Source organism: Hibiscus syriacus, unplaced genomic scaffold, assembly GCF_006381635.1.
Source record: "Hibiscus syriacus cultivar Baekdansim isolate YM2019G1 unplaced genomic scaffold, ASM638163v2 tig00112523_pilon, whole genome shotgun sequence".
Classification (NCBI taxonomy): Eukaryota; Viridiplantae; Streptophyta; class Magnoliopsida; order Malvales; family Malvaceae; genus Hibiscus; species Hibiscus syriacus.
In genome coordinates, this window is record NW_024063355.1 from 207884 (window position 1) to 219255 (window position 11372).

The 11372-nt window shown below is 34.8% G+C and overlaps 1 protein-coding gene across 1 annotated transcript; it reads left to right on the plus strand.

The window, feature by feature from the left end:
* Positions 1–1959: 1959 nt before the first annotated feature.
* On the plus strand, positions 1960–2972 carry LOC120181374. The gene is made up of 3 exons (XM_039186525.1): positions 1960–2493; positions 2584–2733; positions 2850–2972. The coding sequence occupies exons 1-3, from the start codon at positions 1960–1962 to the stop codon at positions 2970–2972; spliced, it is 807 nt and encodes a 268-aa protein (XP_039042456.1).
* Positions 2973–11372: the final 8400 nt, after the last annotated feature.

Below are 11372 nucleotides of genomic sequence, written 5' to 3' on the forward strand. Positions count from 1 at the left end.
TTCATCGGTTTAGGTTGTTGTGGTTGTGGACGATGAGCATGATCTAGTTCTGATTTTTTTGGACGGTGTTTCGTCTACCTCAGGTAAGGATTGGAAAACCTTGTTTTTGAATCAATCTTTGAATTATTTCCCCTCTGTTGAACATGAAGGGAATGTTTTGGTTAAGCCGCCTAGGGAGGTCTTAGTTGATGGAGCAAAGCAATTGATAATGCTTTTTTGGGTAAGTCTCGACCCATAGGTATTTTTCCAGAAAGATAAAATAACTTTAGTGACCGAAAATATCTTATAATATATGATTTTAACCAACTTTTTTTTAGATTTGTGAAAATGACCGACATATTCGCAACACGAACTCCAATTTCGCAACACATGTTCCAAAATCGCAACGCGAATATGTAAATCGTAACGATAATATGTAAATCGCAACGCGAATATATAAATCGCAACACGAATTTGTAAATCGCAACACAGAAGTCAAATTCGCAACACGGAATTTCAAATTCGCAACGCGAATTTATTTTTCATAACACAAGTTTTCTTTTCTGATTTCGCAACGGTAATTACCGATATAGGTAAACAGTACAATCACAATGCGCTTTTTAAATTCGCAACGCTAATTACCGATATAGGTAAACAGTATTATCGCAATGCGATTTTCAAATTCGTAATGCTAATTACCGATATAGTTAAACAGTACTATCGCAATATAAACAACACTATCACAATGCGATTTTCAAATTCGCAACGCTAATTACCGATATAGGTAAACACAACTATCGCAACGCGAATTTCCGAAACTGAGTTGCGAATTTATGAAATCCTAGCCATGGAGCTAAGAAGCTTGGGAAGGCTGGACAGAGTCGGTGGTTGGTCAGGAGGCCTGTGGTTAGGGGAGTTGTAATGAATCCAGTTGATCATCCTCATGGTGGTGGTGAGGGACGGAGTAAAAGTAGCGGAAGTTATGGGCAGACTTCACGGACGCCTTGTGGTAAGCCTTGTATATGTGGGTTTAAGACTGCTAAAAGCAGACGCAGAAACTAGTTCTCGGTCGATTTGGCATTTTGTTTCTCTATATATTTTCAACAAACCGATGTTCACGTTTTTTGCTGAATTTTGTTTGTTAGTTAAAAAACTTGTATGCCGTTTAAGCTTTATGGACGTTCATCTTTCTTCTTCAACGGGCTATAAAATAAGCATGTTAATTTCAGGGAAACATATTTTCATTTAATTGATGTCTCAGCTGATCACATAGTTTGGTAAATTTTTTATATACATCTTTAACCTTGTATGCACAATCTGAACCATTTGTAAGAGTGCGTTTTTTTATGTTGATTTGTTCTTTTCCATCTTGTCTTTGATTGATATCTCAGTGTCTTCTCAACGTTGCACAATCGCAACACGAATTTGTAATTCGCAACTCAGTTTCGGAAATTCGCGTTGCGATAGTTGTGTTTACCTGTATCGGTAATTAGCGTTGCGAATTTAAAAATCACATTGCGATAGTACTGTTTACCTATATCGGTAATTACCGTTGCGAAATCAAAATTCTTGTTGCGATTTAGAAAATCTTGTTGCGAAAAGGAAATTTGTGTTATGAAAAATAAATTCGCGTTGTAAATTTGACTTCTGTGTTGCGATTTACATATTTGCGTTGCGATTTGCATATTATCATTGCGATTTTGGAACATGTGTTGCGAAATTGGAGTTCGCGTTGCGAATTTGTTGGTCATTTTCGCAAATCCAAAAAAAGTTGGTTAAAATCGTATATTATAAGGCATTTTCGGTTACTGAAGTTATTTTCTCTTCCAGAAAATTGTAAATAAATTGTGGGGAGGGAAGGTTCTATTGAGATTCGCTTCTTAGCATCAAGTGTGTGTATATTGAATTTTCCTTCTCAACTTGTTCGAAATTGGGTTTGTGGAGTCAGGCCCTTGGCACATTTAGCAGAATGTGATTATTATGCGAAAGTGGGTTCCTGGGATGATTCCATATATGATATCTCTTGCTTCAATTTCGATTTGGGTGAAGCTTTGGAATGTTCCATTGGAGTTGTACTCGCAAGATGGTCTCAGGTATATTGTTAGTGCTCTTGGTAGACCTCTCTATACTGATCATGCTAGTGCTTTAAAGCATCAATTTGAATTTGCAAAAATATGTATTAATATTGATGCTAAGGTTACTCTTCCTAGTTTTGTCATGGTTGAGCTTGATGAGAGTAATAGGGTTGTTGGTGTTGTTGAATTGGTGTGGGCTCCTTCAAGGTATGGCCATTGTAATATTTTTGGTCACTTGGAGAATGACTGTTCAAAGAGGAAGATTAGTACTATGGTGGCAACTTGTCATGTTGTGGATCCTATGACTACTCTTGGTGAGGATGACTCAAGTTGTAATGTTGATAATATGGATGTTGCTGCTAAAGGTAAACAAGTTGCAGAGAGTGTGGAAGGGGTGACTACTTGTCCTGTTGTGGATCTTATGGAAACTCTTGGTGAGGCTAGTTTGAGTTGTAATGTTGACTATGTGGATGATGATGCTTTGAGAGAATTATCCGAGGATGTTACGGTTTGTAATATTCTGGTTTAGAATGAAGGTGTGGGTTGTGTTGTTAGTGGTAGTGGTGGCGTCTTGGATGGGGATGGTGGGCTAGTGCACAGTCCAAATCAGTTTTCTTTGTTGTCTGATGCTCTAGGGGTTGTTGTTTCTCATAGGAAAACTAGAGCTGCAGCGGATGGAGTGTCTGAATTAATGAATTTGTTGAAGTGTTGGTGCTAACAAGACGAGGCAAGGAAAGGGTGGTAAAAAAGAGGTGTTTCTCATTCTTTACGATGATTTTGACTTGAAATATTCAGGGTTGTAATGACCCTGTTAAGTTGAGGAGAGTTTTGGGGTTGGTTAGGAAGTTGAAGGTTGAAATTTTGTATTTACTGGGAACAAGAATAAGGGAGGTCAATGTTGGTGCTATTGTTCAATGACATTTTTATGGTTGGGATTTTATCTCGAATTACTTAGAGGCTTCAAATGGGAGAATATGGATTTTAAGTAGGGATTATTGGAAGATGGAGAAAGTTTGTAACTCTGGTTAGCATATTACTTGTTTGTTGAAGAATGAGATGTTTGTTTTTACTTTTCGGTTATGTATGGTTCTAATGATAGGGATAAGAGGCGTCAATTATAGGGGATATTATTCGTGTTAGGTCTATTGTTGGGGTGCATCCTTGGGTCTTTATGGGAGATTTCAACATTATTCGTTACCTTCGAGAAAGTTCTGATTATGATGGCAGCCAGGGTGTAACTGATGTTATGTTGGATTTTTTTGCTTGTTTGGAGGAGATTGATGTTCTTGATCATTCGTACGTTGGTGCATTTTTCATATGGTTTAATAAAAGAGAGAATGATAATTTGCTTTGAAAGTTGGATAAGATCTAGGTCAATCAAACTTGGTTGCAGAAATTTCCCTTTGCTACAGTGGAGTTTATAGTCCCACATTGTTTGGATCATCGTCCTAGTTATATTCTTATTCAGGCTTTGGTGGGTAGACCTCCTAGGCCCTTCAAGTTTTTTCACTTTTGGCCTAATAATCCAGAGTTTTTTAGGGTGGTGGAGGATTATTGGAAACTGAATGCTGAGCTTAAAAGACTTAAGGTGCCTCTTAAAGCTTTGAATCGTGAGAATTATAGTGAGTTGTCAAAGCGGATTGATGGTGTTAGGATGGAGCTTGAGGAAGTTCAGAAGTTAGTGTTATCTTTCCCCTTTGTGGAGAATGTTGCTAAGGAGAAAAATTTATGTTTTGTTTTGGATGACTTGTGTAATGCTAAGGAGAAATTTCTTTGACAGAAATCGAGGGTGCAATTTATTAAAGAAGATGGTCAAAACTCAGGTGCTTTTTTTAGGCAAGTTACTGCTAGACAGAATGTTAATACTATCCAGGTTTTTACGGATTCCCAAGGTAATATGCTTGATAGCTTTAAGCAAAATTCTGGGGAGTTGATTAAGCATTTCTCGGATGCTCTTGGGGTGGCTGATGTTAATGTGGGTCATGTTTCTGATGATTTGCTCAAGGAGATTTTAGATATGGAGCTTTTAGGTGAAATGCGAGATAGTTTGATTGCTCATGTATCTTCAAATGAGATAAAAGGATATGTTCTTTGCTATGAATGGGAACAAGGCCCCGACCCTGATGGTTACCCATCAAGTTTTTTTCAAGCTTCGTGGCGGATTGTTGGCGAGGATTTTGTTAGTGCGGTGAAATATTTTTTTGAGTTTTCATATATGATCCCCAATTTTAATTCCACAATTCTTTTTTTGGTTTTGAAAGTTGCTGCTCTAGTATCTACTTTTTATTTCAGTCCCATATCATGTTGTTCCATAGTATATAAGTGTGTTATAAAGATTCTTTCTAATAGGTTGAATGTGTGGCTTCCTAGTTTGATTCTGCCGAATTAAAGTACTTTCCTTATTGGGAGCGATTTGGTAGAGAACGTGCTACTTGCTCAAGAGTTGGTGAGTGGTTATGGTCGAAAGCATCTTTCGCCTAGTTGTGTTTTGAAGGTGGATCCTAGGAAGACTTTTGACTCGATTGATTCGAAATTTATTTTCTAATTGATTCAGGTTATGGGGTTTTCTCGTCGGTTCAATAGTTGGGTCTGGGCTTGCATAGTTCATTCTAAATTTTTCATTGACCTGAATGGTGGTCTTGTTGGGTTCTTCTCGGGGGCCAAGGATGTAAGACAAGGAGACCGGTTGTCTCCTTATATCTTTTTCCTTGTCATGAATGTACTATTGAGGATTTTAAATCTGACGGATGAATATGGCCTGTTGGAGTTTCATCCGAGGTGCAAAAGAATTGGTCTTACCCATCTCTGTTCTGTGGATGATCTTTTAGTTTTTACTAAAGGGCATGCTGAGGTAGTGTTAGTTGTTAAGAGTATTATGAATGTGTTTTACACAATGTCAGAGCTTCAAATGAATATTTCAAAGAGTGAATTATTTTGCGCTGGTGTGGGGGTTTCGGATGTACAGAGGTTGATTGAGCTCACTGGTTTCTGGATTGGGGCTCTTTCGTTTCGTTATATGGAGGTCCCCTTATTTCACGGAATCTTTATTGTATTGATTGTGAGGGTTTGGTGGGTAAAATCGTTAGAAAGATTCGAAGTTGACCTTCAAAGTGTTTATCTTTTGCGAGGAGTTGCAGCTTATCCAAGCAGTGGTGTTTAGTGTTTAAAATTTTTGGAGTAGAATTTTTCGGTTGCCTTCCAAGGTTATTATGAGAATTGAACAGTTGTATAACGTCTTTCTTTGGAAGGGTTCTGATAGTTTGACGAGGGGCGCTCAGGCTAGTTGGGAACGCGTTTGTTCCCCCAAGTGTGAAGGGGGTCTTGGAATCAAATGTATTCTTGGATAGAATAGAGCTTGTATGATGAAATGTTTGTGATTTTTGTTTTCCTAATCCGGTTCTCTTTGGGTAGCTTGGGCAAAGAATATGTTTTGAAGGGGTGTTTGATATGGAATATCTCTGTAGATGATTTTGCCCTTATAGGTAGCTTGGATGGGGAATATCAAGCGAGGAGGGTCTAGGAAGTGGTTCGATGTAAGAGGGCCAAGGTGTTTTGGTTCAAAGTCATCTGGGGGGCACTTTATATCCCTAGACTCTCGTTCATCTCCTGGTTTGTTCTTATTGATCGATTACCAACTAAGATGCGTATTCTAAACTAGAGAGAGTGTTGATCGTGTTTGTGTTCTTTGTAACATTGCTGTAGAGGATAGAGACCATATTTTTGCTGGTTGTTGGTTTTTTAGTCAAGTTTAATCTAAAATTTTATGTTTGTCTTATCGGTTCGAATACAGTTTGCTGGTTGGATATGGTAGGATTGGTTTGTGCTCAGGGTTGTAGTAAGTCTTTGAAGGCTACTATTTTTTGAACAGTTTGGTGTTGTTATCTCTATTTTGTTTGACAGGAGATAAACAATAGGTTGCCTGGGCATGTTACTCGGGGTGTGAATGGTATTGCTTTGCAAGTGAAGTTTGTTGTGTGTTCGAGGTTGAAAGGGAGGGTAAGAGTTGCTTCATCCTCCTCTAGGCTGGCGGTAAATTGGGATCTTTTATAATGAATTTGTTTATTCTTTATAGGTTGTTTATAGTCACTGTATGATTTGTTTTGTTTTGTTGTTTTGGAGGCTCTTAGTTTGTTATTAGAGGTTATTTTTGGATGAATAAAATTTTAACATTTATAAAAAATGTATTTAAATTAAATCGTATAATATTCCTTTAACAAACTCAAAATCTGATTCTAGTCATATGGGAGAAGAATGGAAGAAGAGAATTATTTCTAATAAATTTAAATTTTATGATAAAAATGACAGAATAATTATAAATAATTTGATCAAGTAATCAAATTTATTTACTCTTAAATTATATAATTTGAAAACAATAGTAATACTTTCTAATAAGAAAAAAACAATATCGATACTAATTAAATTAAGACTTAAATGGTGATGATTATAATGCGTGATGTACATGGCTGGCACGTGGGTCTGGAGAAATGCCCCCACCGCGAGGAAAACGAAAGAAACAGACAAGAAAACGAGTAGTGTAAATTTGGTTGTAAAGTCAACGCCGATCTGGAGGACTAATGCATTATTACCATGATCTGTCGGCTGCACTTCCTAATTCTCCTCTTCAATCTTACTTTTACATTATCAACTTTTCCCAACGTAAATTTCAACTCAACAAACACCATACCTCCATCACAGTCTCTCCGGCGGAAATCAGCCTCAAACTGCTTCGAAAACTATCAGCACACGGTGCAGTTCTTAGGCGGCGGCGGCGGCAAGGAGGAGGATAAGCTGATAAACAACGAAGGTGGCAATAAGGTAATGGTGGTGGTTGGTTCGAGTCTGGAAGCTAGAGGAGCGCTTGACTGGGCAATGGGCATTGTCTTACGCCATTCGAGATTATCAAGATTCCATTCTTCTTCTTCATGTAACCAATCCCAGAAAAACAGGTTCACGTTGCCATAAATTAATCGCTTCGAATAAATAAATAAATAAATATTTTATTTTATTTTTCAGTATATTGTATTGAATGATATAACAAAAAGTAAATCGAATTTAAATAAATTAATATTTGATATTACTAAATTATTTGTTTTTAAGTTTATTCATGTTTGTTGATATTATGCAGAGTCGTCTAATAGGAAGCGTAATGCAAGGATAAATGAATTGCTTCACACCATGAAAAATATTTGTCAAACGAAGATGCCAGGGGTACGTACTTCAATTTCACTTCTATTTTAAGGGTACAATAGTAAAAGACAAAAGCATACATAAATATATAAATAATCGCCGACTATTCATCGTTTTAAATTCGTCCTTTTTCGTGGACTATTGTTTAGGCTGGAAGTTGCATGATGATTGGGATATAATAGTCATTTGAGATTTTGGGATTAGATTTTATATATCACAGTCTGCAGGTTAATGTTCAATTCAGAATATCGTTTATTTTTTAACGGAAAAGATGAGTTTGAAACATAATGAATAGTCAAGTGATTATTTCGTAACTTTTAATAGTCACATAATTATTTTATAACTTGTAATATTCAAGTGAATTAATATACTTTATTTGTGTATAGGTTGAAGTTGAGGTAGCCAAAGTGGAGGGAAAGGAGAAGGGTCCGGCAATTGTGGAGGCAGCAAAGCAACGGAAAGTATCAGTTTTGGTGTTGGGGCAAAGGAAGAGATCGCTGATATGGCGTTTAATACGGAGGAGATGGGGAGTAAAGAGAGGCGGCAGCAACGGAGTCGTGGATTACTGCATCGAAAACGATTCTTCGTGGTGCATGACGGTGGCCGTGAGGAGGAAGAGCAACCAACTTGGTGGCTACTTGATTACCCCCAAGCTTCACAAGAACTTCAGGCTTTTGGCTTGAATTAATCCAAACGTTAAAATATGTCGCAAGTCATTTGGTTTTGATAATTTATATATTTCGAGGTTCACGATCAAGTCTTTTACATTTTTATTTAAAAACCAATTGAAAAATTTTAATTTAATATATTTATTTTTCCATTAATTATATGTCGTATAATGTAAAGATTACGAGTTGATTTAAGGATGAGACGTTAGATTCTTAAAGCAATGTTAGAAGTAGGAACGAGCAAAGATCAGAAGAAGGATTTGATTAACTTGAACTCGTTTGAGTATTATACTTCTTTATTCGTCCTTGACTTAATTCGGATATAGAGAGGCATCATTTAAAAACCAATTGAAAAATTTTAATTTAATATATTTATTTTTCCATTAATTATATGTCGTATAATGTAAAGATTACGAGTTGATTTAAGGATGAGACGTTAGATTCTTAAAGCAATGTTAGAAGTAGGAACGAGCAAAGATCAGAAGAAGGATTTGATTAACTTGAACTCGTTTGAGTATTATACTTCTTTATTCGTCACTTGACTTAATTCGGATATAGAGAGGCATCAATCGACCCAAAAACTTGACTCGGCTTTTAAGATAAAAATTGCACCTAAATTTATTTTGGTATATATATATAGTTTTAATTTTTATTAGGTGAAATAAATATCTAATTGAAAAAAATATAGAGAATTATATTATTGCAATTATCTCAAAATATATAAGTGACAATTATAGTATTATTTCATGTATGAGGTTTTTCACTCTAAATCTAACCCAACTTGATCTCATCCTTCCATAAAAAAGAGATCTACCCAATTCGAACTCAAGTTATTTTTTATTTAAAAAGAAAAAAACTGACCTTATATTGGTGGGGTTGAGTCATAACACATTAAATCCGAGTTTTATGTTCATCTCTACTTAAAATCTCTAATATTGACGTTATAAATAAAACAAATTAAATTAAAACATTCATTCATAATAAATTTTTATAATATTCCGTATGAATTAGTCGACTAATATATCAAATATATGTGGTCATAAAAAATTATGAAGACACCCTAATAAAAAGTTAGAAATTTTGGACATAAAATATAACGACACAAAGGATTGGATAAAATTTTTAAAAACATATATTTGATATATTAGTCGACTAATTCATACTGAATATTATAAAAATTTATTATAAGAAAATATAACGACACAAAGGATTGGATAAATTTTTTAAAAACATAGAGGACCTAATTTTTTAAGTTTCTTAGTGCAAATCTTAAATACTGATATCATAATTTAACCATATCCAAAATGTCTCATTTATTATCAAATAATAAAAGCGTGATAAATTGTTAAGATACGTATTAGTGTTCTCCAAAGAGAGCAACAATATTTTTTTTATAATCACTCGTATCTATTAGGTCTGTAAATAAATTGAAGGGTTTGTGAATATTTCGATTAAAAATTATTTGTATTCGTTTATTTATTAAATGAATGAACATGAACAAGGTTTTATGTTCGTTTAATTAAATGAACGAACACGAACAAATGACTCGTTTGATCATTTACTATTGTGAACATTCGATAATCTGTCTGTTTATGTTTGTTCATTTATATTCAGCCTAATCTCCAAAATCGTTTAAAATATTAATACATAATAAATTTTAACATTAAGCCTATTAATATTTTAAAATCTAATTAATTTTAAACCTAAATAAAAGATACTCAAATCAATTTAATAATTATAAACCCTAAATTATTTGGTAAGAAAAAACTCTTCTCAATTATAGATCCGATTAATTTTATGTCAGTTCATTTATTTTTGTTTGTTAACGTTCGTTTACTTGTGTTTGTTTATCATTTTAATGAATGAATATGAACGAACACGTACATCAATGGTTGACCTAGAAATTAAAAAATTAGAATCCAAAATTATAATACTCTTTTTTTAGAAAAATGGATATACAAATTTTCTTTTCTTTTTTCTTTACCCTTATCAAATTAAACTAAATTTAATAGATTTCCCAAATTAATGGGTACGGAGTTGATCCCTATAAAGGCAACATACATCAACCCATGACGAACATGCTATATTACTTAATGAACGAACAAGAATAAAAAATTTCGTTCATTTAGTTATTCATGTTCGTTCGACTAAAATTATACGAACGAACATGAATACACTCTCGTTCTTGTTCGTTTAGTTCATTTATTGACTTAGTATCTATTAATTAATAATTGGTGAGAGAAAATAATAATTAATGCATGAAATTATATAAAAATGGCATAAATATATAAATCTCATCACCAATTTCATTGGCTCATAAATGTAAAATAATTGAAAATTGTCATCCTAACCATAATTGTTAATAAAATAAATAAATTCGCACGACTTTAATATATTACCAAATATATAATAGAGAAAATCGCCTCAGTGACCAAAAAAAAGTTATAATATACGATTTTAACCAACTTTTTTTGGATTTGCCAAAATGACCACAAAATCGCAACGCGAAATAAAAATCGCAACGCGATCCCCAGAATCGCAAATCAGTTCCAGAATCGCAAATCAGTTTCCAAATCGCAACGCGATTCTTGAAATCGCGATGCGATAGTATTCGCATTGCGATTTTCCAAAATCGCAACGCGAATATGAAAATCGCAACGCGAACACATAAATCGCAACGCGTATCCGTAAATCGCAACGTGTATCCGTAAATCGCAACGCGTATGGGTAAATCGCAATGCGTATCCGTATATCGCAACGCGTATCCGTAAATCGCAACGATAATACATAAAATCGCAACGCGTATCCGTAAATCGCAACGCGATATTTAAAGCGCCATTAAATCGCTACGCGTATTTTATTTTCAAATTACAAAAAGAATATTAAGACAAAATCCCGTAATCGCAACTCATAACCTAAAACCTAAATCAACTCAGTCCCATCTCCATCTCTCACTCTCGCGCGAAGAAATTCGCCCCATCTCCGAAGATTTCCGTCCCCATCTCCGGCGAAATCCCTCACAACCATTCACGGTCAGAAATCCCTCACAATATTCAGAAATGGAAAATCAACCTCCGAGGGTTAGTTTTTTTAATTATTTTTATTTTGAAATGTTTGCATTATTGTAGGTTTTTCATATTGAAACTGATGATAAGTTTACTGGTCATTTCAATAATAGATTAACCATTTCACTTAGATTCATTTCGCGTTACGATTCTGTCGTTGCGATTTCATTTCGCGTTGCTATTCTCTCGTTGCGATTTTCAAGTTAGTATTTGTCTTTGTCTTTGTTCTGTCTTTTGGTTGAAGTAATGCAATCCATTCAAGTTTCAATTTGCAGAAGAGTCGCAACGAGATAAATGAAAATCGCAACGAGAGAATGACTGTCGCAACGAGAGAATCGCAACGCGAAATGGAAATCGCAACGAGAGAATCGCAACGCGAAACCAAAATCGCATTGCGA

Excerpts from the sequence above, each read along its gene's own strand:
- LOC120181374 (XM_039186525.1), top strand. The coding sequence starts at position 1,960 with ATGCGAAAGTGGGTTCCTGGGATGATTCCATATATGATATCTCTTGCT. Across the intron at positions 2,494-2,583 it reads TTATGGAAACTCTTGGTGAG|AATGAAGGTGTGGGTTGTGT; the intron begins GCTAGTTTGAGT and ends ATTCTGGTTTAG. Across the intron at positions 2,734-2,849 it reads CTAGAGCTGCAGCGGATGGA|GGTTGTAATGACCCTGTTAA; the intron begins GTGTCTGAATTA and ends TGAAATATTCAG.